At 36.6% G+C, this 26272-nt stretch overlaps 1 protein-coding gene across 5 annotated transcripts in view; it reads left to right on the forward strand.

The window, feature by feature from the left end:
* ITCH (itchy E3 ubiquitin protein ligase) overlaps positions 1-26272 on the forward strand; it is a 118261-nt gene that overhangs the window by 38249 nt on the left and 53740 nt on the right. For all 5 annotated transcript variants that reach the window (XM_027622085.1, XM_027622084.1, XM_027622081.1 and 2 more), the window contains 4 exons: positions 8618-8759; positions 12343-12467; positions 13906-14043; positions 22477-22522. In XM_027622085.1, the coding sequence (XP_027477886.1) occupies positions 8618-8759; positions 12343-12467; positions 13906-14043; positions 22477-22522 (451 nt within the window). The remainder of the gene's footprint in view (positions 1-8617; positions 8760-12342; positions 12468-13905; positions 14044-22476; positions 22523-26272) is intronic.

Consider the following 26272-nt stretch of genomic DNA (forward strand, 5'->3'; position numbering starts at 1 on the left):
CAGTGTTGAATAACTGCCACCACGGTCAATTTTAGAAACCTCTACCCGTTACTGGAGGACTTCCCATGTCTCCTAGCCACCCTCAGCCATAGGCAACCACTAATCTACTTCCTGTCTGTAGATTTGCCTATTCTGCATCTCTCATATAAATGGAATCATAAAATGTATGGCTTTTTGTTTCTTTTCCACTTAGCATGTTTTCAAGGTTCATCTTATTGTAGCATGCATTAGTATTTCATTTCTTTTTATTGCCAAGTAATATTGCAAGTATGAACATACTACATTTTATATATCCATTTATCAGTTGATATATGTTTGGGTTGTTTCTACTCTTTAGCTATTATGAATAATGCTATGAACATTTGTGTACAAGTTTTTGTGAAGGTTTGTCTTTTCAGTTCTCTTGAGTATATACCTAGGAGTAGAGTCACTGGGTCATATTGTATGTTTCACTTTGTGAAGAATAATTCCAAATTATTTTTCAAAGCATCCGCACCATTTATATTCCCATCAGCCATGTATGAGGGTTCCAATTTCTCCACATCCTTGTCAATGCTTGTTACCTGTCTTTTTGATTATAGACATCCTGGTGGGTATGAAGTGGTATGTTACTGTGGGTTTGATTTGCATTTCTCTGGTGGTTATTGATGTTGAACATCTTTTCATGAGCTTATTGGCCATTTGTGTATTTTTTTTGGAGAAATGCCTATTTAAATCCTTTGGTTGCTGTTATTATTTAATTAATGTATCTGTCTCTAACCATACTAACCAAGTGTATCACTTTCACATTAGTATTCCTAATGTTCTAATATGCCATTTGTTATGTTACATTCCTGCTCAAAAACCTTTGGTGCTTCTATTTGGCTATAGTATAGAATTTCTATAGCCTGCACTAAGAGCTTTAATAGTCTGGCTCCATATGGTCTCTTTGTAGGTATTTATATATGAATTATTTGGTGAGTCACCAGAGTTTTTTCAGACCTGCATGTATCTGTATCACACAGTGAAACCTTAGTCTTTATCCTTTTAATGGCATTTATTTCTTATAGGACAGTTATTCTCTGTATAGTATTTCAGCTTTTAAAAATTTTTACTTATTTATTTTAGAGAGAGAGCTCATGAGCAAGTGAGGGGTGTGGTGAGCAGAGGGGAAAGAATCTCAAGCAGACTCCAACACAGGGCTCGATCCCAGGACACTGAGTTCATGACCCAAGCTGAAACCAAGAGTTGAATGCTGAACTGACTAAGCCACCCAGCCACCCCAGTATTTTAGCTTTTATTACACCTGTCTTTTTATTTTTTAATTAACATTTTGTTTATTTATTTGAGAGAGAGAGAGAGCACAAGCAGGGTAAGGGGCAGTGGGAGAAGCTGACTCCCTGTAGAGCAGGGAGCCTGATGGAGGACTTGATCCTGGGACTCTGGGATCATGACCTGAGCTGAAGGTGGCTGTTTAACCAACTGAGCCATCTAGGAGCCCCTTTATTAAACCTGTCTTATATCCACCTCTGGATTATGAATATTAGGCCACAAACCATATCCTTACTATTATCTTCCTCAAAACCTAAAAGTGATTGAATTATATAAAAATAACACTTTTGTAAGGTGACAGTATCTTAGAACTTATTTTGGGGGATTCCTTCACTAGTCTCTTTCCTTAGCACTGTCTGATTCTCAGTGAAAGATACTAATATTTCTTTGTTAATCAAGATTCTGATTGTTTTCCCCTGCTCCCCATCCTGAAGCTAGCCTGAGTAGCTGATTTAAATTGAGCCAGCTTCTTAATTACTTTTCTTTTTTTGGGCAGATTAATGTTGAAACCTTGGATTGGAATGATCTTTAAAAAAAAAAATCTTTACCTTTTCAGGTTACATGAGTAATACACATGTTTTTTATTTTTAAAAACTCAGTAAAATAATAGGGGTCCTTTTATCATCTTAGTCCTTAGAGATGATACTGTTACTCCTTTAGGTTTTGGTTATATTCCTTTTGACTTTTTTCTTTGCATACTGTTTATCATATTTGCTATCATCATTATAGTAGGAAGAATATGTAATAAATGCCTGAATGCACCTCAAGAAGACAAAATTCTTGCCATTTATAAGATTTTAATCTTGGTTCTACATTTTCTGAGAATGCACAAATACAAGGCAACAATTTAATAAAAACAAACATGAAGAGGGTGCCTAGGTGGCTCAGTCATTAAGCGTCTGCCTTCGGCTCAGCTCGTGATCTCAGGATCCTGGAATCGAGCCCCACATTGGGCTCCCTGCTCCGCGGGAAGCCTGCTTCCCCCTCTCCCACTCCCCCCTGCTTGTGTTCCCTCTCTCTCTCTGTGTCTCTCTCTCTCAAGTAAATAAATAAAATCCTAAAAACAAACAAACAAACATGAAGAATGGATAAAAATTATATATTTGGCAAATATATCATTAGATATGAGACAAATAGCATAAGATTATAAAGAGTAATGTGCCAAGTTGAATAAATCAGCTCTTCATAATTCATTGTTTAGTTCTTTGCTTTTGATGCTAGAAACCTCAGAACTAAGTTTTTTGCACAAATCCCTTTAATGACATTGTAATTTTTTTCTGCGTTAATGGATCAGTTACAGTATTGTTGTTTTCTTTCTTTTTTTTTTTTGGTAAGCTCCCTCAACATATTTCTAGAATCAAGGAGGGCATAAATATTCAAGTATTAAAAAATAAATGCCATGGTATATGGTAATGGCAAGAAGAGAGAACAACTTTGGTCAGGAAAGAGAGATACCAGTATTTGACCAGAGTTGCTGTGAAAGGAGGCAATGCTTAAAGCATCTTACTATTTAAATGTAGGAAGTTATTTTTAAAAAATGTAGGGGAGTAGAAGGAATCTTTTTAGGAGAGAATATGAGCAAGAGGCACGAAGCAGGGAAATGCACAAGACTTTTGCCAATGCCCCTAAAAGCCACTGCTGCAGAGTGGGGAGCCATGAAAATTTTATGCGAGTGGGTCATCTCCTTCAGATAAGTGTCAGGGCTACAAAAAAAATCATTGCTGGAAGAGATGGGAAATAATCAGGGCTTTTAACAAACAGTAATCAATTGTATTTGTGTTTTAGAAAGTTGGTGTGAAAGACTGATAGAATTGAGTGTCAGAGTTAAAATCCTACTCTGGTTCTGCTCTAGTTTCTTCTCTTTTTTTTTTTTTTTTTTAATTTAAAGATTTTATTTATTTGTCAGAGAGAGAGAGCACCATCAGGGGGAGTGGCAGGCAGAGGGAGAAGCAGGCTCCTCATTGAGGAAGGGAGCCCAATTGGGGCTCGATCCCAGGACCCTGAGATCATGACCTGAGCCAAAGACAGATGCTTAACCGACTGAGCCACCCAGGCACCCCAAATTTAAAAGAATATTGTCAGAATGAATGGCAAGAATGGTAGTATTTGTGAAAGATCATCGATGTTTATGTAAAAATTTAGTTTATGGGCAGATTGGAAGTGTTAACATTGTTATGAGGAGGCTAACTGGTGGATCACATATTTAAAATTTTCTTTACCTCTTTATCCTTTATCCTTCACATCCCTGTCCGTCATCAGAATCTGCTTTTGACAATTGGAGTTTTTGGGTCCTCTACTCTTTTTCTCTAATCGAGTGGCCTGGTCCCTTACCTTGGACATAAGTCTGTTTTCTTTTTCTTTTTTTTTATTTTAAAGATTTTTATTTATTTATTGAGAGAGAGAGAGAATGGTAGAGAGAGCATGAGAAGGAGGAAGGTCAGAGGGAGAAGCAGACTCCCTGCTGAGCAGGGAGCCTGATGCGGGACTCGATCCTGGGACTCTAGGATCATGATCTGAGCCGAAGGCAGTCGCTTAACCAACTGAGCCACCCAGGCACCCATAAGTCTGTTTTCTTATGTCCTTCCCTGTCTTTAGCCATTTCCTGTTTGATTATGTTTTACACATAACCTCAGCTATTATTCTTATTATTTTTATTTGATGCTTGCTGTGTGCTAGCATTATACTATGTGGGCAAAATAAGTAACTTTGGTATTTCCTAGAACTTTCTTTGCCTCAATCTCTACTTAGAACTGATCATTTGAAGAGGAGAAACCATCTTGATTTTATTACTAATTGGAATTAAATAATATTGCACTTTCCCAAATTTACTAGAAGACTGTAATCTCTGCTTGGATACTAGGAACTCCCTTTTTACTTAAAGTTCAGAGTTTATATAAAATTCTATCTAGCCAACACATAGTTCTGCCACAGAGGCCTCTTGTGGCCTGTCGTAACTCTGACCACAAAGCTAGCCCTTGCTTAACTGGTTTTATTTCTTATCAGTTCATACTGCTAATTTACCGGGTCTCGGCACCCTTACTTGTTTTACCTTGTTCACTGTAGCCTCCCAGTTCCCAAAATAGGATGGGATAAGCTAAGGATATTCACTTTAATTTCTTTATATTTAAATTGTTAGGGTGCCTGGGTGGCGCAGTTGGTTAAGTGTCCAACTCTTGGTTTTGGCTCAGGTCATGATCTCGAGCCCTGTGTTGGGCGCCATGCTCAGTGAGGAGTCTGCTTGGGACTCTCTGTCCCTCTCTTTCTACCCACCCCCCCCAAATAAATAAATCTTTTAAAAAAATAATAAATTGTCTAAGTTTTTTTGTACTGGAGAGTTAGGATGAGGAACCAAAGTCAGGTCAAAGCATTGACCTTCAGAAAGGATCAGAACATTAATATAAATTTTAAAATTTTTTTAAAGTTTTTTATTTGAGTAATCTCTGCATCCCATTTGGGGCTCAAACTCACAACCCCAAGATCAAGAGTCGCATGCTCTTCTGACTGAGCCAGCCAGACGCCCCAGAAGAACATTAATATATGCCATGAAACTATATACAATAGATACAGTATGTGTATATGTAACAATAAAGCAGGGAAACTTGTTTTTTACCATTACTAATCATTTGGTTCAACAAATAGATTAAATGTCTCTCATGTTTAAATTACTAAGTGCTATAGGAATTAAAAGACTGTCTACATCCTTGTCATGACAGGGATTACAGGGTGATTTAAACTAAAAACCAGTAAATTTACTAGAAGCTAAGACAGAATGAAAAGCTGTAGGAACCATACGCAAATATGAAAATGCAGTGGAAACGTAGAGGCAGGAGCAATTTAACTTCTTAGGTTTAAAGAAGCATTGAATCAAAAGAGGAAGGGGTCGCTGGTTTCTCAAGAAATAGGATTTTACTAATTAGAAAAGGAAGAAAGATCATTGTGAGTGGAGCTTCCAGAGTAGCACATGAAAATGCATGGCCCTTGTGAGGGACAGCAAACAGTTAAGGGTGGTTAGAATACCAGGGGGCTGGGTGGGATTTGGTATAGGAGGAGGCTGAAAAGGTACATAACAATGTAAAATACCCCAGAGTTTAAATTTCATTTTGCAGGCATTAGAGAAGTATTTGAAAGTACTTACATGATCACATCTGTTTTAGGAAAATAATTCTAGAAGTTGTGAGGGTTTGCAGATGTGAGGTTAAAAACAAAAAATTATTAGAGACCTTTGCAGTAGCCCATGTAACAGATGATACTAACATTTTTTGGTTGCCTGTTGTACAGTTTACTGTTTTTATTCTTTTTTTTTTTTTAAAGATTTTGTTTATTTATTTGACAGAGAGTCACAGGGAGAGGGGGAGCACAAGCGGGGGGAGTGGGAGAGGGAGAAGCAGGCTTCCCGCTGAGCAGGGAGCCCGATGCGGGGCTCAATCCCAGGACCCTGAGATCATGACCTGAACCGAAGGCAGACGCTTAACGACTGAGCCACCAGGTGCCCCCCGTTTTTATTCTTCTAATTTACTATAGGAATTTAAATTACAGGCAGTAGTAAGTGGTCTATTTTCAAATATTAGGACTAAAACAAAAGTTTTATGCATTCTAAACTGAGATTTGAGCACTTAATATCTCTTGTTCAGGCTTTACAAGTGACCCTTGGGCAAACTTAAGTTCTTTTGAGTTTGTCTTTTTATGTGTAAAAATAAGATGATAGTATCTATCTCACAGAATAGTCTTGAGTATTGAAATGACAATGTTTACGTCTAGACACATAGCAAACACTTATAGTTGGTGTTAGTTTCCTTTACCCTTTTTATTTTCCCATTTAAAGTGTCCTAAAATGGTTCTAGTGGGGTTGGGTGGGATTATGTGGCAAAATAACCTTCAAAAGTTTGAATACTTTTTTCCCCACCAAGATTTTATTTATTTGATAGAAAGTGAGTGGGCGCACACACACAAGCTGGGGGAGCTGCAGGCAGAGGAAGAGGGAGAAGCAGGCTCCCCGCCCAGCAGAGAGCCTGATGTGGGGCGGGGCTCCATCCCAAAACTCCAGGATCATGACCTGAGCCTCCCGGATCATGACGTGAGCCTCCAAGCCAAAAGCAGACGCTTAACTGACTGAGCCACCCAGGCGCCCCAAAAGTTTGAATCCAAAAAAACCCCTGAGGGCAGATCATTTCCTTCCTGTCAGGCCTACATTGCTTTGTTCTAGGTTTAATCAGTTTCAGAGGATCATAAGAGCCCCTGAAATACAATGGTGGGCTTTGAATAATTGTTTAGGCTCTTTCACCTTTTCTCACACCAGAAATGTATTAAAAATAAAGGGTTTATATTTTTTCTGTGGCAATCCTGTGATTGAATTTTGGTCTGTATTAAGTATTAGAGGTTTATAGTACATATTAATCAGAGATAGGTCTGGTCCCCACTTGAATATTTTCCATTCTGAAAAAGACTTCTTAGTGTTTATGTCTAGATGTCTCATACATATCTCAAATTTATTCATTCAGTATAATACTCTTGATTTCTTCTTGCCCATGCCACCCCCTCAAACTTGTTTCCCAGATCTTTTCCATCTTATTAAATGATACTGTCTTCCATCCACTTATTCATGCTGGAAACCTGAGAGTTATCCTTGCTTCTTTTCCCAACTTCCTCATGTAATCTAATCCTGTTGGTTCTCCTTAGAAAAGATTTATTCCTCCCCATATCCATGTTCACCATCCTCGTCCAAACCACTGTCATCTCTTGATTAGATGACTCTAATAGCCTCTTAACTCCTACTTTTGTTTCCCTTTCATTTTTCCCACAGCAATAGAATGATCTTTGAGTATTAGTCTGATCATAACTGTATTCTCAGTGCCCCAGATAATACCTGATATATGTAGTAGGCACTCAGTAAATTTGTTGAATGGCACTCTTTTACTTAAAATTCCTCAGGGCTCCTTATTGCCTACTTCAGTAATATGTCTTACAGCTCTTTTTCTTTCTTTGACAAATACTTTTTTTGGTACTGCATATTGATTTCAAATCTGTGATTGAACTTTATTATACCAAGTATTCCAAAACAATGATGAAACTCTAATTTATAGAATGTGCATACATTGTTGGAGTACTAACCCTGTAGCTGGCTTGCATGCTACCAAAAAAAGGCATGTAAGTACCAAAGGACAGAAGTATATGGTACTTGAGAAGTCAAGAGATTCATGGCTGCTACCTGGGACTGGACTGTCTGTGCTTTGAACTATGTATTGAGCTTCTTGGGTAGCTGCTATACAGACTCCTCTAGCAACTCCAAGGGTCCCTTAACTTTGATAGGCACTGGCATTCTCTGTGCTTTGCTGCTAGAATAGATATCCAGGTAATAGAATATTTACATGGCTGTGATCACCTCATTTATTGGGAAGCAGTGAGTTCTCATTTGTGGGAACCATGAGGTGCTCTGCTAGATTCAAATCTAGTTGTTACACTGTCCAAGGGGCTTGGACAAGGTTATTTTTTGGCAAAACTGACTAATTCAAGGGTGAAGATGATGGAGTCAATATCTTAAGATGCACTTTGTAGGAAGCTCTTACTAATATGAGATATATGAGATGCTAAAAAATAATCCTAGTTTGTAACTCTCTTCCTCTGGTGGCTTTCCAGCATGCTTAGAATAAAATCCAAATTCCTTGTCTGGGCTTACAAAGCTAAATGTGATCTCACCTCATTTACCATACTTCCCTGTTTGCTATAGTTTCCTCAGATATGCCAAGTTTTTTTGCTTCTCTCTGGAATGCTCTTCCCACTGCTCTTCTCATGGCTAACTCCTTGTCGTTTAGATGTTTGCTTAAAAGTGCTTCCTCCGAGGCCTTCCTTACTACCAAGTCATAATCTGCCATGTTAGCCTGTTTTTCAGCACATGGACTTTCTCTAACTGGGATATTATCTCCCTGGAGCCAGAGCCTTTTCTATACTGTAAACTACTCTATTTACAGTTTAGAGCAATATCTGGCACATGGTAGGCATTCAAATATTTGTTGACCAGGTTTGTTGTACTTTTTAATTGACATTAGAGTTCTGAGACTATTGATACCAACATTGGGAGTATATTAATAGTAATTTGGGTGCATGATATGGGGGAAGTACTATGTTTATTTACTAGGTTGGAAGGAAATACAAAGGTCATGACTGAATAAAATTAGTAAATATTTTAGAGCAAAACTGCTTCTCTGAGTAAAAGTAATAATGTTCTGTGTAACCTTTATGAAATTAAGTTGATTTGAAGGATGAACTAACATCTCGAATATTTAAATATTTTCCCTTTTCTTTTGCCTAGTCATTTCAGCAAAACTTAAAGAAAATAAAAAGAATTGGTTTGGACCAAGTCCTTATGTGGAAGTCACAGTAGACGGACAGTCAAAGAAGACAGAAAAATGCAACAATACGAACAGTCCCAAATGGAAGCAACCCCTTACAGTGTAGGTTTGAAAGTATTTTCTATAATGTATATTTAGTTTTGTAGGTGAATAGAAATGAAGCTTTAAAAAATTTTTCTTTGCTCCTCCTCCTCTTTCATTTTTTCTTTCTCCCCTATTCCTAGGACTCCTTTCTTTAGTCCCCTTTTTTTTCTCTTTAGATATTTATTTTTCCAATCTCTCCTTTACCTTCTCTAGTTTAGTTGACGATGGTATCATTATTGCTACTGAACAGTATCTGGAGAGCCCATGGTCATGGGCCTAGAAAGATTCTTAGCAGCTCTTTCCTTAATTTAGAGCTATCAGTAGCTCACTTTATTCTTATTTATTCATTTATTTATTTGAGAGAGTGAGCGAGAACTCACATGGGCAGGGGGGAGGGGCAGAGGGAGAGGGAGACAGAGATGCAGACTTCCTGCTGAGCAGGGAGCCTGAGATGAGGGGCTGGATCCCACGACCCTGAGGACATGACCTGAGCTAAAGGCAGACACTTAGATTAATCGGCTGAGCCATCCAGGTGTCCTGCTCACTTTATTTTTTAGTTTAGTTTTTAAAAATAGTTTTGTTTTTGTGTTTTTTTTTTTAATTTTAATTTTTTTTTTAAAGATTTTATTTATTTATTTGACAGAGAAAGACACAGAGAGAGAGGGAACACAAGCAGGGGGAGTGAGAGAGGGAGAAGCAGGCTTCCCCTGGAGCAAGGAGCCCGATGCGGGGCTCGATCCCAGGACCCTGGGATCATGACCTGAGCCGAAGGCAGATGCTTAATGACTGAGCCACCCAGGCACCCCTGTTTTTGTGTTTTTAATTACAATGCCCACACGGAAACCTACACAGGGGTTTTCTTCCTTTAAAAGAAATTATACATTTATTCTAGAACTCTGTTTTTATACTTTACCTAGTATGGTTATCTCTCTAGCTGTATACATATAGATCTAACATTACCTTATTTAGTTACATAATATTCCTTATTAAGAATGGACTATCATTTATTTTACTAGTTCCCTGTTATCACTTGGTTTTTAATGTTATTACACAGCATTGTATTATACATCCATGTGCCTGTGTCTGTATGTTGGTGTTTTTATCTGTGGAATGAATTCACAGAAGTAGCAGAGAGCTCAATTTTTTATTTTATTTATTTATTTATTTATTTTAAAGATTTTATTTATTTATTTGAGAGAGAGAATGAGATAGAGAGCATGAGAGGGGAAAGGGTCAGAGGGAGAAGCAGACTTCCCGCCGAGCAGGGAGCCCGATGTGGGACTCGATCCCGGGACTCCAGGATCATGACCTGAGCCGAAGGCAGTTGCTTAACCAACTGAGCCACCCAGGCGCCCGATAGCTCAATTTTTTAAAACTTACTGACAAAGCCCCATGTGTTGGTATTGTACGTTCACTGAAGAGAATTATAGATTAATTTTAATGTTTTTACTAAAATGGAAGAAAACATGATTTATCAACAAATGGATTTCAAAATAATACAGCATATTTAGTTTGGGGACCAACTATATTAAAATGTAGTTCAAAATATCATTGGTTATTACCACATCAAATACACAAAAATTGTTTTTTATTAGCTAACATTTGGAATTCTTGCATTTTTTCCCCCTAGAGAAATAAACCAGTGACTAAAGAAAAGTTTTGTTTCTAAATGGTGAGATAAGATATTTGAAACTATATGCTCTTCATACAATACATGCTTATGTGTATAGTATTCCTAATAAATGACGAAACAAATTGGATATACCTAAATTGTTCTTTAACATGAATTTTGGATTTCTAGGGTATCTTGATGTACTTTATGATTTTGAGCAAATGAGTGAAATTTAAGAAGTGTCATTCTAATGTTTCTCATCTGTATTTATTTCAACAATGTTCTTAGTCTTTGTTTTTAATTAATGATCCGTTAGAGATTGTCTCTAAATTTTAAATTATATGAGTAAAATTTTTTTAGAAAAGCAAATGAAATCTGTAAAAGTTCACAGCCTCCATAACGACTAGAGATGTTGAGCAGAATAATTGAGTATTGACTGAATACTCATCTAGTTTCTTCCAGCTACTGACTGTGCTCACTAGATGTGCACTTTGAGGCTCTTAAGCTGATAATGATGTGAATTCCTTAGTGGTTTAAAAGTTAAGAAAAAAGAAACTCTCCTTGTAGCCCCTTATGATAGTGCTCTTGTTGAACCCAGATGTTTGGGGGAACACATAGCTCAAGTTTTGAATTTTTAAGTTGCAACAGATTGGTCTGCAATTTTAACATGGCTTCCATTGCAGGCATTCTCTCTAGAATTGAATTGAAATAATTTAGGTAAGACCATCTTTGACAGTATACTTTATCCTCTCGCAAACTGAAGTAAAAGTAATCATTTCTTTTATTCTATCCCCATTATGATTTCCCAGATACCTAATGGAGAAGTGTTTTCTTGATATGTACTACATGTTCTGAATATAACATCTGAGAATTTTAAAGAGAAAGAATACATTCTCCTTCCCCATCCCCCAAAAGAAGAGGCAGTGTTAAGATGAAAATTTTTTAGTTTGTTAAAATGGTGGTGGAGGGGCGCCTGGGTGGCTCAGTCGTTAAGTGTCTGCCTTCGGCTCAGGTCATGATCCCGGGGTCCTGGGATCGAGCCCTGCATCAGGCTCCCTGCTCAGCAGGAAGCCTGCTTCTCCCTCTCCACTCCCCCTGCTTGTGTTTCCTCTCTGTGTCTCTCTCTATCAAATAAATAAATAAAATCTTAAAAAAATAAAATGGTGGTGGAAATATGATGATGAGGGGAATAGGCATAGGTAGACTTCTGAGAAAGTGTTTATTTGTCCCAGATTTGATCACCTTTTAGAAGGACTGAGCCACCTAGGTGCACCCAGATAGTATTCTTTATTGGCATTTGGCAAGGTGTGAGTGAGTCTCATGGACACTTTACTTCTAGCAGTGTGAAACTTGGGGTATCTAATATAATCCTCAAATCATGTAGCCGACTGAAGAACTTTTTTGTTTCTTTTTTTTCTCAAGACTGAGGAACTTTTCAATACAAATTTTAATGCCAGACCTTTGTTCAAATTACAGCCTGCCACTGACTAGTTAGCTGTGCGATGCTGGGCATTTGCTTAACTTCTCTGAATAGCAGTTTCTATATCTGAAAATGCAGGTTGTAATTCCCATCTCTTGGGGTTGCTGTGAAGATTAAATGATATAACCTCAGGCTTACTATACTACCTGACCTAAAATAAGGATTTAATTTATAAATTAACTTTTTTATAAAGGTAAATTAACTTTTTACTAAAGTAAAACTAGATTTCTAACAGTTTGTAGCATGATAAGCAGTTTTACTTTTATTGATGATACATGCATGAGGTTGCCCCTGTAGTTCAACTACAAATGAAAATGATGATGTGAGCATGTAACATTCAGATGTTTTCCATAAGATTATAGAAAATGGGCAATATTGGTTGTACAGTAAGCTATAAGGTCTACAGTTAAAAGATTTTAGACATTAAAATTTAATTGTAATTTATATAGGATCCCATTGTGATATTTTAATGAAAATAATACATATTTTTTACCTTTCTTTACTTGTAGTATCGTCACCCCTGTGAGTAAATTACATTTTCGTGTGTGGAGTCACCAGACACTGAAATCTGATGTTTTGTTGGGAACTGCTGCATTAGATATCTTTGAAACCTTAAAGTCAAACAACATGAAACGTATGTATATAAAAGTAACAGAAATTGTGCTAGGCTATTTGTTTTTCTATATAAAATTCATGTGTAAAAGATATAGAATGACTATGTTCATTATTTGTTTTTAAATTTACTTGGTTATAATATTAATAAGAATCTTGAACTATTAAAGCATTCTGAGTAACCTTGGTTTAGCCATTCATTTTGACCCAATATTTTTATTTATTTATTTTTTTAAAGATTTTATTATTTATTTGAGAGAGAGAGAATGTTAGCACGAGAGGGAAGAGGGTCAGAGGGAGAAGCAGACTCCCCGCTGAGCAGGGAGCCCGATGTGGGACTCGATCCCAGGACTCCAGGATCATGACCTGAGCTGAAGGCAGTTGCTTAACCAACTGAGCCACCCAGGCGCTCTTGACGCAATATTTTTAATAAATTTAACAAATAGGTACTTATTAAAATACAACATGCTCAATTATGGAAAACTAAAAAATACAGAGCAGGGGTGAAGGAAAAATGTAATCCCATTTCAGAGACAAATAGGGTTAATATTTTGGCAGATTTTCTTTTCAAATACTTATTTTTAAAATTTCCTAATTTTAGGTGGCTATGGTTTTGTGTGTGTGTGCGCGCGCGTGTGTGTGTAACATATAGGTATAATAAGCTTGAAACATGTTTGTTTTGATTAATATCATGATTTTAAAATATAGATATTTTTGGGGCACCTGGGTGGCTCAGTCGTTAAACGTCTGCCTTTGGCTCAGGTCATGATCCCAGGGTCCTGGAATCGATCCCCACATCGGGCCCCCTGCTCTGCGGGAAGCCTGCTTCTACCTCTCCCTGTCCCTCTCCCTCTGCTTGTGTTCCCTCTCTCACTGTGTCTCTCTCTGTCAAATAAATAAATAAAATCTTTTAAAAAAAAATTTAAAAAAACAACAACATATTTTTCTACCCCTTGACTATCTAAAACATACTTCCTAAATCTTGTTTAATATTTAAGAGATATAATCCATTCTTTTTTTTTTTTTTTTAAGTAGGTTCCACGCCCAGCGTGGAGCCCATCACAGGGCTTGAATTCAGGACCCTGAGCTTGAGACCGTAGCTGAGATCAAGAGTCGAAAGCTTGACCACTTGAGCAACTCAGGCACTCCGAGATAAAACCCATTCTTAAGTTACATGTTTTCACTCAATAAAATTCAGGCATATGTTGCTGAATAATCCTGCTGGCATATTTTATGCAAGGATGGAATGAATATAACAGATGATTGAGCTAGTTAGTATTTTACATTATGGATATTAAGCATTAGCAAATTTTTTAAAATGTTTTGTGTCAAAAGGCCTCAATGAAGTATACTAAAAACAATTGATAAGCACATAAATATTAAGTTTTTCTGACATTGTTTTTAACAGTTAAGATGACTTTAAAAAAGTGACCATTTTGTTCTGTAATTGTATTTTACAGTTGAGGAAGTAGTTGTGACTTTACAGCTTGTAGGTGACAAAGAGCCAACAGAGACAATAGGAGACTTGTCAGTTTGTCTTGATGGGCTGCAGTTGGAGTCTGAAGTTGTTACCAATGGTGAAACTACATGTTCAGAAAGTAAGTAATCACTTTTTGTATAGGCTCTTTAATGATTCTTCTTACAGTAGCTACCAAAGAATGCTGATGTAATTATTGCTATTCTTTTTCATCTTAAAAGAAATTATTTCCTTTTTAAAAAGAGACATTGATAATTTTAATCATTTTCCTTTTAGTGCATTGTTTCTGTGAATAAAACATTTTTCTATAAGTTGAAAAGCTAGCCACATAAAAGTTGAATCAGAGCTGACTGTGTAATGAATTGATTTATAAAGTATTTATTTTGTAGGCCAGTGATGAGAGTTAATGTGGCTTATGATGCCACATCCTCTCCAGTGCCAATGGCAGACATAGTTTGCCTGTAGCAGTATCTGGTTGAGTTTAAATTTGACTTGAAATCCTGCTTAGTACTTGGTAATGCTATTTAGTACTGTACCAGACTGCCAATACAAGCTGAACTCCATTTGCCATTCCTTTGCCATTTCTGTAGTTTACATTTATAAAGGTGTCTTTGTGTTACAATAATAACAGAATCAATTCATTATATGTATGCCAATATATCTTACAGTTTATGATTTACTAGTTTTTGTTAAAGGGAATAATAAACATGAAACATGAACTGTAGTTGAAAGAAGTTTGGCACCTGAATTAGTGCCTGTATAGCTAGCATGCTTAATAAAACTACTTAGTGGATTCCTTTTAGATACTTCATCACTTCCTAATGTGCTAAGTGTATTTTCACTTGAAATGTAGATTTCAAGTGAAACTTAGAGGCCCCAAGACAAAGAGCAGATTAATGGTTTCCTTGATTAGTCTGACGAAGTTTTTGTTTATTTAGAAACTGCATTATTTAGAAACATTTAGCAGTTGTCAGGTGTTATTATTCTGTTTCTGATTTGGAAGACTTCCTACCTCTTTAACTTATAACTTTTTTTTTTTAAGATTTTATTTATTCATTTGAGACAGAGAGCTAGAGAAAGAGCATGAGCAGAGGGATAGGGACAGAGGGAGAGAGAGAAGCAGGCTCCCTGCCAAGCAGGGAGCCCGATGCGGGACACAAATATTTACTGATGTTTCCTATTCTTTCCACTATATTACTGGTTTCATTCTTAAAAACCTAGAAACTTTGAATCAAATCATGAGTTGTAAGCAAACAAAATCCAGTTCGATTCACAAGCATGTGTGGTGGGAACTACACTTGTATTGTTCTTTGGTTCCATTTCTGTAACTTTAACTACAGGCTAGAAATGAAAATTAGAGTTTCATACAAAAATTGAATTTCTAGCACCTGCAGTTGTTTGGTTGGATAAGAACTGGGGGGATGAGGGACATTGCTTTTGTATTCCAATAATTTTCTGTTGTTAAAGATTTTTAGATGTTTTTTCCCTGAGGATGTTAGTCAGGAGTTTGTTTGTTTGTTTTTTTAAAGAAAGATTTTATTTTTAATGTGTACACCCACCTGGGGCTTCAACCCTGAGATCAAGAGTCACATGCTCTATTAACTGTGATTGAGTCAGCCAGGAGCCTCAGTTAGAAGTTGTTTTGTGGAAGAACATGTAGGATGGTTTCTAGGAGAAATTTGTTCTTGTAGATGTAAATATTTTTGGTTAAGTTTTAAATGATACTTATGAAAAGAAATCACTGTCTGAATTTTAGTATTAAAAGTCACCAAATAATAGCTTGCTGTATATTTAAATATACTATGAAAGTTGGTTTTCCTGATGGGACAGTATTATCTCTTTGGGTACTTAGAAATTTTTGGTTCATTCTTTTTTGTGGATACATTTTTTTCTTTTTTTTAGTTTTTCAGATTTTTTTGAAGGCTTATTATTTTTTTTATTTAGCAGGGGGAGGAAGGGCAGAGGGGGAGAGAGTCTCAAGCAGAATCCGCACCGACCCCAGAGCCCCATCTCTCGACCCTGAGATCACAACCTAAGTCAAAGCCAAGAGTTGGATGCTTAATCAACTACACCACCCAGGCACCCCTGGTGGATACATTTTCTAAAAATGGCAGTTACATAAGTAAACCTTTTTCAAGTGAGACAAAATTTACTTAGCATGTTTGTTTTTTCTTCCCACTTATCTTCAAGCTATATTTGAAAACTAGAGAGCTTTCAATCCCCACTCTACTTTCCCACCCCCTGCCCTGGCTCAGAAAACAAGTTTAATATGCAAATGAGTGTTAGTTGTAGTTGTCACATTTTCTTTGATATTCTTTCTTATTTCTCTGGTTTAGAAAATAACTTCATAATTTGCTCTGGTGTTTTCCTCTACTTAAGTACAGAGTTAGTGGGTTTTTATGCATCTCTGGGAAGAATCCTTTAGTTAGATAGACTTAACTGTTTTAGCACTCAGATCTAAATTAACAAATTGAGTGTGGGCAGTTGTTCATATCTGCAAGTACTTTCCATTCATCTATTTTTACCTCTTGGGTTGTGGTGGTAAATTATTAATTTAACACCTGTCTTCCCAAATATACCACTGAAAAGTATTACTGTCAAAGACATTATTTTTCCTAAAGACAAATAATCTGTTTTACTTCTAAATTCATGATTATAAATAAGGAGCATACTCTTGTAAAGATCTTTATTCTTTACCATGTATACTCTTGATGTATTTAAAATTATTTTAGGGATAGGTTTTTCAGCACATGCGACCTTTGGTTCTTTTTTTTTTTTAAGATTTTATTTATTTATTTATTTGACAGAGAGAGACACAAGAGAGGGAACACAAGCAGGGGGAGTGGGAGAGGGAGAAGCAGGCTTCCTGCTGAGCAGGGAGCCGGATACAGGGCTGGATCCCAGGACCCTGGGATCATGACCTGAGCTGAAGGCAGACGCTTAACCGACTGAGCCACCCGGGCGCCCTGACCTTTGCTTCTTATTGTGTGTTCCATTCCATTTTGACTTTATCTTACTTTCTTGTGTTAGACTCTAGTTTTTTTTGTGGTTCCTTTTAATTTTAATATAAATAGCAATTTTATATGAATATATCTATAATGTTTCCTTATCAGTATAATAAATTCTAAGAAACTAGCTTAAATTTTTTGCTTTCCCAAATATTTGAAATTACTAGATCTCAGTGGGATCTGGGCACAAACTAATGATTTTATGGAGGGAAACTTACTTGACTTATCTTTGACTGTTTTTCTATGTATGCTCAGAACATTAATGAGTTTGCCCTCCTCAAGAAGCCAAGAAAACTTTCCACTAGTTCTCCTTTAAAATCCAAGCATTGAAACAGCAGAAGAGGGTAATAAAGAGATATATCTTAGTCTCCTCCCAATCTCCCCTGTGTCTCATTAGCTAAACCCAATGCAAGCCAGAGCCAAAGAAGCCAATTAGTGGTTAATATATGTCCTACAGTTACCCCTGTGGGGCACAGAGCAGGAAAAGAAGGTTGGAGAGTGATGTCCACCCCCTATTCTCCCTTGGTCTTTTTTTTTTTAATACACAGCCAGAGTAGTTTTGTGAAAACATGAGACAGACCTTGTCAGATACCTGCCCCAAGCTCCCAGTGATTTTCTATAGCACCTTAAAAGTCTCTAAGACCTATGTGGCCCCACATCCAAAGCTCTTCTACATTGATGGCTTAATCTCTTATTCTCTTATGCAATTTTCTTGAGTGACACCACTCTCCTTGTGGTTTCTTGAACACTCCAGGAACACGCCTGCTTTAGGGCCATTACAGTTTCCTTCCGTCGGCTTGAGCTCTCTTCCTTCAGTATTCCATGTGATTAACTTGGACGTCACCCTCTCTGCAAGGTCTTTCCCAGCCATCTGTCTAATGTTTCGACAGCCCTCTCATCAAGTCCTGTCTCACTTTTCTCCATAGAAAAATTCTATTTCCTATCCTATTTCTGCCTTCTATTATATTTTACATTATATGTAACTTTAATATATTTAGTTTAGTGTGAGCTCCATGAGGATAGGGGTTGTTTTTCTATTTCCCTGAATGTTTTCCCAGTGTCTAGAAGGACTGACACAAGTAGATGCTTAATAAATACTTGTTTATCAAATATAAAACCAGAAAAGGATATCCTTTTCCTAAGTTTTTTCCTATAGTAAAATATTTGAAATCCTGAAAAACAAAACAAAAAAAATCCAAGTATTAAGGCTATAATGTGATCATTGTTGGTTTAGAGTAACATTTTGCTGTATTTTTCATCCATTTTTACAATTTACAAAGCCCTTCAATTTATATTCTCATATGTAACATATATAAAAAACATATCTCATATATAACATATATTCTTATATTATGTGTGATATATAAACTCGCATAATAGAGATTATGCACACATGAACTGCCACACAGCTTAGAAATTAGAATATTAACAACATCATTGCATCCACCTGTATTTTCCTCCCTGTAGCATTCCTTATCTTTCCCCTACAGATAATCACTCCTCTGAATTTTGATTTTATCACATCCTTGTTTAAAAAAATTTTAAGATTTTTTATTATTTTTAAGTAATCTGACTAAGCCAGCCAGGTGCCCCTAAAAATATTTTTTAATACATATGCATGTCCCTAAACAGTGTATTACTTTCCCTTTTTCTTGAGCTCTATGAAAATAGATTTTGCCTTTTAAGATTTATCCGTATTACTGTATCTGTAACTTACTTTAATTGCTGTATAATAATCTGTTAGGTGAATATACCACAATTTATCCATTTTTATGTCAAAAGACATTTTGTTTCTTTCCAGTTTTTTGCCATTATGGACAGTCATAGATTGACTATTTCTGCATTTATACATTTATATGTCTCCTGGTACACAGGTCGAAGAGTCTGTGTAGGGTTGGTACATACAACCTGGAATTGTTGGTACATATTGATACGTGCATTTTCAGCTTTACAGCACTTATTTTTTCATCAAATATGACCGTTTTTGTTGTGATTCTTTTAATTGAGGTGAAATTTACACAACATACAATTAACCTCATAAAGTATACAATTCAGTGGCATTTAGTATATTCATAATGATAGTACCTACCACTTCTAATTTCAAAACTTTGTCATCACCCCAGAAAAATGAACCATTGTCCATTCTATAATCACTTCCCGTTCCCCCCTCCCCCCCAATCACCTGGTAAACACTAATCTGCTTTCTGTCTCTGTGGATTTGCCTATTCTGGGTATATTATAAAGAAGGAATCATACGGTACGTGACTTTTTTTTTATGTTATGTTAATCACCATACATCATTAGTTTTTGATGTAGTGTTCCATGATTCATTGTTTGTATATGACACCCAGTGCTCCATGCAGTACATGTCCTTCTTAATACCCATCACCAGGCTAACCCATCCCCGCCCCCCCCCAGAACCCTCAGTTTGTTTCTCAGAGAGTACGTGACCTTTTGTGTCTGGATTCTTAGCATGTTGTTTTCGAGGTTTATCCAAGTTGAAGCATGTATCAGTTCTTCCTTTTTTTTTTTGCAGCTGAATAGTATATGCCACAGTTTGTTTATCCTTTCTTCCATTGGTGGACATGTGACTTAAAATTTTCCACCTTTTGCCTTTAATGAGTCATAAATAATGATGCTATAAACATTTGTGTGCAAGTTTCTTTGTGCACATGTTTTCATTTCCCTTGGGTATATTTCTAGGAATGGAATTGCTGGTGCTTGTTTGATAGTTTCTTGTTTTTTTGCTTGTTAATTTTCTTTTGATACAGTTTTTTTTATATTCTCCATTTGAGGATTCCAGTATACACACACACACACACACACACACACACAGAAATTCCAATATCAGAAATCTTTGGGGATATGTTTTTATGTTTTTGCTACTCTTTGATTGCCAGTTTATTTTTTATTGTAGTCTTTGGGAATCAGGGGCCTAAATTGGGGATTAATTGCCCCAGAGAAAGTTTCTTTTGCTTCTGCTAGTGCCAGGGTATGCTACATACCTGGGAACACTTGAGCTCCTTTACAGGATCCCAAGCCTTTGTTTCTGATCCATCTCAGAGCTGATAATAGCCATCAGGATAACTTTTTTTTTTTTTCATATTTGCTTCCTGCACCCTCTTCCGGCTCTAGTATCTGTTCACTTGTTTGTTTGTTTTGCTTTTAAGATTGCTAGGCACTCAGGAAATAGAGCAGTGTGTTAAATTGCTTCATCTACCAGCTATTATTTTGTGGCAGGAAAGCCCTTTTGAGTAGCTCCCTGAATAGAAGAGATCTTTGTAGATCTTCCTCCAAAGTGTCCTGTGGGTAAAATGTGTGCATTTAGAAATACCATTTTTTGTTGAGGAAATTTGGAGCAGGAATACTTTAAAAGAACAATACATTTATAAAATGCAAACTTTTAAGTATGGTCATTGTTTCCTTCTTGGACATTCATTGTATAAGTGTCAGATATTTTGTGTCTTTTAAAAAAACTATTCTCGGGGTGCCTGGGTGGCTCAGTTGTTAAGTGTCTGCCTTCAGCTCAGGTCATGATCCCAGGGTCCTGGGATCGAGCCCCGCATTGGGCTCCCTGCTTGGCAGGAAGCCTGCTTCTCCCTCTCCCACTCCCCCTGCTTGTGTTCCCTCTCTTGCTGTCTTGCTCTCTGTCAAATAAATAAATTAAAAAAAAAATCTTTAAAAAAAGAAACAAAAACAAAACTATTCTCTGGAAACACAGGATTAGGTCTATTTAATTTATGCCATACATTTCATAGTTATGGCTTCACCTCTGTATTGAAGTGAAATAAAAGACTGAACAAAAATGGCCCTTGTCTGTACATACTGATGAAATGTAAATTTTGAGAAACAGTAATAGCTAATATTTATGGAGTGCTATGTGCTGGGCACTGTTCTAAATATTTCTGCTTAATCCTCGCCACTATTCTATGAAGTAGGTGTCCTTATTCTTCCCATTTTATATGTGAGGTAAAAGTCACAGGAGAATCAAGTGTACTTTTCTAAGGTCATGAAGTTAGTACATGATGAAGCTATGATACAGACCAGGCAGTCTGGCCTCAGAGTCCTTGTGATTAAAATACTATGCTTCTGTGTAATGAAGTTTAGAAGTGGCACTTATTGGTAGATTTAAATAGAATATTCCAAATGATTTCCTTAATTTTTGAGAAAAGTGGGATACTAAATGACTGATTGTAGTAACTAATGCCATATATTTTTATTTCCTTTTCTGATTTCATTTGTCTCAGCTATTTTAGGTGAATATATTCTATATAAAAATAATTCTTGTAAAACTGAAATGTGCCCTTTTCAGCTAAAGTGCATTTCATTCTACCATGTTTTTAAAACCATTTTTAACAGCTTTATTGAAGTGTATTTTATATTTCATAAAATGCATTCATTGAAAGTCCACAATTTAATGAGTTTTAGTAATTTAACTGAGTGGTCCAGCCATTACTGTAAATCAGGATTAGAATGTTTTCATCCTCCTGGTAAGATCCCTCTTAACTTATTTACACAAAATTCTGTTCTTACCTCTAACCCCATGCAACCACTAATCTATTTTATCTCCAAAAATTTGTTTTTTTCTGGATATTTTGTTACCATACCATTTTGTTGTATGGTAACAAAATAGTAAAATACTATTGACTGTATTTCCTTATGCTGTATCTTTTATGCCCCCACTTTTTTTAATGTAATATTTCTAGACAAGATGTTATACCTGCCAACTTTGCTGAGGTGATATAGTGTAGTGGTGATTCAGCATTTTTTAAATGAACCAATCCATTAATTATGCTTTGGAGCAATAATAGTGATGATTTTACTGTTTAAAACTATGACTGTATTTAGGGACTATTGTTCTTTAACTACATTGATGTAGACTGTTAAGCTTGAATTCTTGTTTCGGCATTTTATAGTTTTTCCTTCTCTGCTTACTGTTTTTGCTGCAATCACTATGCCTACTCTTTAATACTTTTATAGTGCACAGTCCCTTACTGAATCCTCAGAATATTTTCCATGAATAAAATTGGAAGAAAGTGTGAAATTTGTGACATTGATTTGCCACTTTGAAATTAATTGGTGCCTTTCCCATTCTTGAAGTTGTTTGCCAGGCCCTTGCATAAGAGAGATGTTACTAGTTTTTTTATTTTCACAATCTGTTTTATCCATCATCCTGATGATGATCAGAATTTTTTGTGAGATACTTGGAATATAAAAGATGGCTGAAGTATTAGATTTGAATTAGAATCAAGCAAACATATTTCAAAAGGCAGAAGTAGGACATGAGTAATAGTACCTTGACTAATTAACATCTCTTACACATAATAAGCATTGACACAACATTTTGGTAAAACTTTTCTAATTTCAGTCACATGAACATTTATCACATTTTGCTTTTAAATATGTTGAAATTTTTTTTATCATGTTGAAATTTAAGTTATAGTATGTTCTCTACAAGATTTAATGAAAGGCTTTGCATGTTTAGGAAGAAGGTGAAAACCACTTTTTGAATTTCATTTTCTGTGTAAATTTTATTGATGTTAAAGGTGCTTCACAGAATGATGATGGCTCCAGACCCAAGGATGAAACAAGGTAAGAGTTCACTTGTTGCTTTACCACAGAATATAAGAAGAGACAAGGGAGAACGAATATTAATTGTAGTCAGAATTTTAGTTTGACTAAAACAAAAGTTCAGACTGTTATAAGAATAAACAAGGGTCAAAAAATTCAGAGCTCAGGGGCTCCTGGCTGGCTCAATGGCTGGAGTATGCAACTCTTTTTTTTTTTTTAAGATTTTATTTATTTATTTGACACAGTGAGAGAGGGAACACAAGCAGCGGGGAGTGAGGGAGGGAGAAGCAGGCTTCCCGCCGAGCAGGGAGTCCAATGCGGGGCTCGATCCCAGGACCCTGGGACCATGACCTGAGCCAAAGGCAGACGCCCAACAACTGAGCCACCCAGGCACCCCTGGAGTATGCAACTCTCGATCTCAGGGTTGTGAGTTTGAGCCCCACATTGGGTATAGAGATTAGTTTAAAAAAAATAACATCTTTTAAAAAAAAACTCAGGGTAAGAAAGGAAATATTTATGAATGTTTCAGGACTCTTAACTCATCTGACTGCAGTTCTCCAGAGTAGGCGAGGGATACCTGAATTGCTAATATTTCCTTCAGCTTGTAGAAAGTGAATATAGTGGCACTTTTCCAATAGCAGGGAGTTCAGAATCCTAGGACCATCACTGGACTGTTAAATTTTTTTTCTAGGAAAGCTGGGATATAATCTTTTGGTATATGGGAAAGTCATCATGATCTATGTTATCTTTTGGGCCTTTGTTAGAAGGAGCAGACAGAGATTTGTACCAGTTGTTCACTATTACCCTAGATTCAGCACTTTTTTTTTTTTTTAAGATTTTATTTATTTGAGAGAGAGAGAGAGCGAGCATGAGCAGGGGGGAAGCGAGCATGAGTGGGGGGAAGGAAGGAGGGGCACAGGGCAGATGCAAGCAGACGCCCCACTGAATATGGAGCCCGATGATGCGGGCTCAATCCCAGGACCACAAGATCATGACCTGAGCCCAAGGCAGACAGTTAACCAACTGAGCCACCCAGGCGCCCCAGCACTTTTTTTTTTTAAGTTTATTTACTTATTTTTTAGTAATCTCTGTACCCAATGTGGGGCTCAAACTCATGACGCCCAGATGAAGAGTCAAATTCTCTTCTGACTGAGCCAGCCAGGTACCAATAGATCAGTACTTTCATGTACCTATCTGCCTTGAGGTCTGGGGCCTGAAAAATGTTGAATGCCTTGGGTTGTGTTAACTAACTTAAACTTTTATTTTAAAATTTTTTTCAAAGATTTATTTATTTGAGAGAGAGAGAGAGAAAATCTTAAGCAGACTCCCAGCTGAGCGCAGAGCCTGACGTAGGGCTCCATCCTAGGACCCTGAGATCATGACCTGAGCCAAAATCAAGAGTCGGCCCAGCCACTTAACGGACTGAGCCACCCAGGTGCCCCCTAACTTAAACTTTTAAGTGTTTAGTAGTTATCTTAGAAGCTGATTATCAGAGATAAACTTAGGAAAGGAAATGCTTCTAGTCTTAAAGCAGTAAGTAATGTATCTTAAAGAGTTCCAAAATCCCATTGAATTCTTTTTTTTCCGAAACTGAGTAAGCAATGGGTAGGAAGATGATGAATCACAGAAGTCGTGGTCAGAGGAGAATAGAAAAGCAGTATCACAGAACATAAGGGAAAATACCCCAAGAGATGAGGTATTACAGCGTCAAGTGTTGCAGGAGAGGAGAGGTGGAGCAAGTAGAACAAAATGTTGATGGTTGTTGAAGCTGAGTTTGTTGTACTAGGTCTGTCTACTTTTGTGATCTGTGGAAAATTTCATAATAAAAAGTTAAAGAAAAAGACAACTCAGCAAGATCTTTGGGGAAATTAAAGTATATAAAGCTATTGTCTTTTATCTAATAGAGATCTACCTTCAGAGTCACTCCTGTGACAAAGACTCATCTCTCATACTAATCTCACAAGAGGTGAAATATTAAGGACTAGTAACATCTTGTTCAGGGATTAATAACTGCTTTATTTATTATATTTTTTTAAGGGAGAAGGGTGGGGGGAACTGAGGGAGAGAGAATTTTAAGCAGGCTCCATGCCCAGTGTGGAGCCCAGCAATGCAGGGCTCAATCTCACAACCCTGAGATCATGACCTGAGCTGAATCACGAGTCTGATGCTTAACCAACTGAGCCACCCAGGCACCCAAATAATAACTGCTTTTCTTGCTCAATGTGATTAAAAAGCAATAGAAAGGTTTTTAAAATTATATAAATATCTCTGTAGACTGGAAGACAACATAAGCCTTTTGTGCCTCTTTTTAGTTATATGTTTAATAGAAGTTTTTTGAATTCCTGAAAATTTCTGCATAATAATGTTTTAATATTTGTTTGCATTCATGAATTGAGAACTCTTTTGCATAATAAATCCATATTTTCCATTAGTGAGAATGTGATAGAATTTTGTATGCTCCTTGAAAGATTGTCATTTTGTTTCTTTTTTTTGCAAGTGTCATTTTTTAAAAAATTTTTTAAGTAATCTTTACACCCAGTGTAGGGCTCAAATTTACAACCCTGAGATCAAGAGTCACATGCTCTACTAACTGAGCCAGCCAGGTGCCCCTACAAATCTCATTCTTAAAATACTTTACGAAACTACTCTAGTTGTCTTCAAATTTCTTGTAAAGGCATTCCTAGAGCCTAGCTTCATGCCATTTATTTAATCAATGCTTTACATCTTCCCAAGTGAATCACTGTCATAGATAATCTGAGGAATAGTGTCTTACAAGTTTTTGAGATTGCCAGACTAATCTTTGAGCCTGTCTTTTGTGTTAAGTATGAATTCTTTTGCATTAGCTTTTATTCCAGAGAGCATACCTCTGAGGTGATGGGTTTGAAAAGCATTTTGTAAATTGTCGAATGTTTTTGAATGTTACTCCGCAATAATCATGGCCACGACTGGCTTTTCCCTTTTGCTTTTATTTGCAAACTTCCTAACTATAAGATTAAAGAGCAGGGCAGTATATATACCCAGTGGACAGGGGCTTTGTGACCCTCTTCTCCAATCCGTTGCCCCAGTTATCATTTAGGAAGATGACTAAACAACCTTAGGTTATTTTACTTTTTTGTCCTAATTCAGGCACTGTGTATATTGTGAATATAGCGTTGTTAGTCTGCTTTTCTCTGTAAGATGTCTGGATGTTTTATGTTTCTCAGTGTTGTCTTCTGTCATTTTATGAAGTTCAAGATGATCAGTGCCTAGTATTCAAGATTTTGTTATTAGAAGTACCTTCCTGACTGTTATGACCTTATTGTATTAGCATCTTGGTTCTCCAGGGCTCTTTATCCTGTCCATAAACATCCAAGCTTATGTGTAAGTTAGATATATATGTATGATGGATAAGGAGAGGTTTGTAAGATTGTGGAGCAGAGGAACAAAGCCATAGTAAAGCACATACTTTGTAACTAATTCCTTTTAAAAGATAGTTGGTGATGGTAAGTTCACACTGACAATTCTGTATATCATATAGGTTTCCATGCTGGTTTTCAAAATCCATTTCAGGTTTTAGTTTCGTATACCCACTTATTAAAGGAACTGAAATAAACCACCAGTGCAATTTAATGTGGCTGTGTTTCTCAAACTTCTGAGTGCATCAGAATCACCTGGGAAACTTGTTCAACCACAGATTGTGTCTTATCTCCAGTTTCCAATTTGCTGTGTCTAGGTTTGGGCTCAAGATTTGTGCTCATTTTTCCAGGTGATGCTGATGATGTTAGACCAGAC

This window comes from Zalophus californianus, chromosome 8, assembly GCF_009762305.2.
Source record: "Zalophus californianus isolate mZalCal1 chromosome 8, mZalCal1.pri.v2, whole genome shotgun sequence".
Lineage (NCBI taxonomy): Eukaryota > Metazoa > Chordata > Mammalia > Carnivora > Otariidae > Zalophus > Zalophus californianus.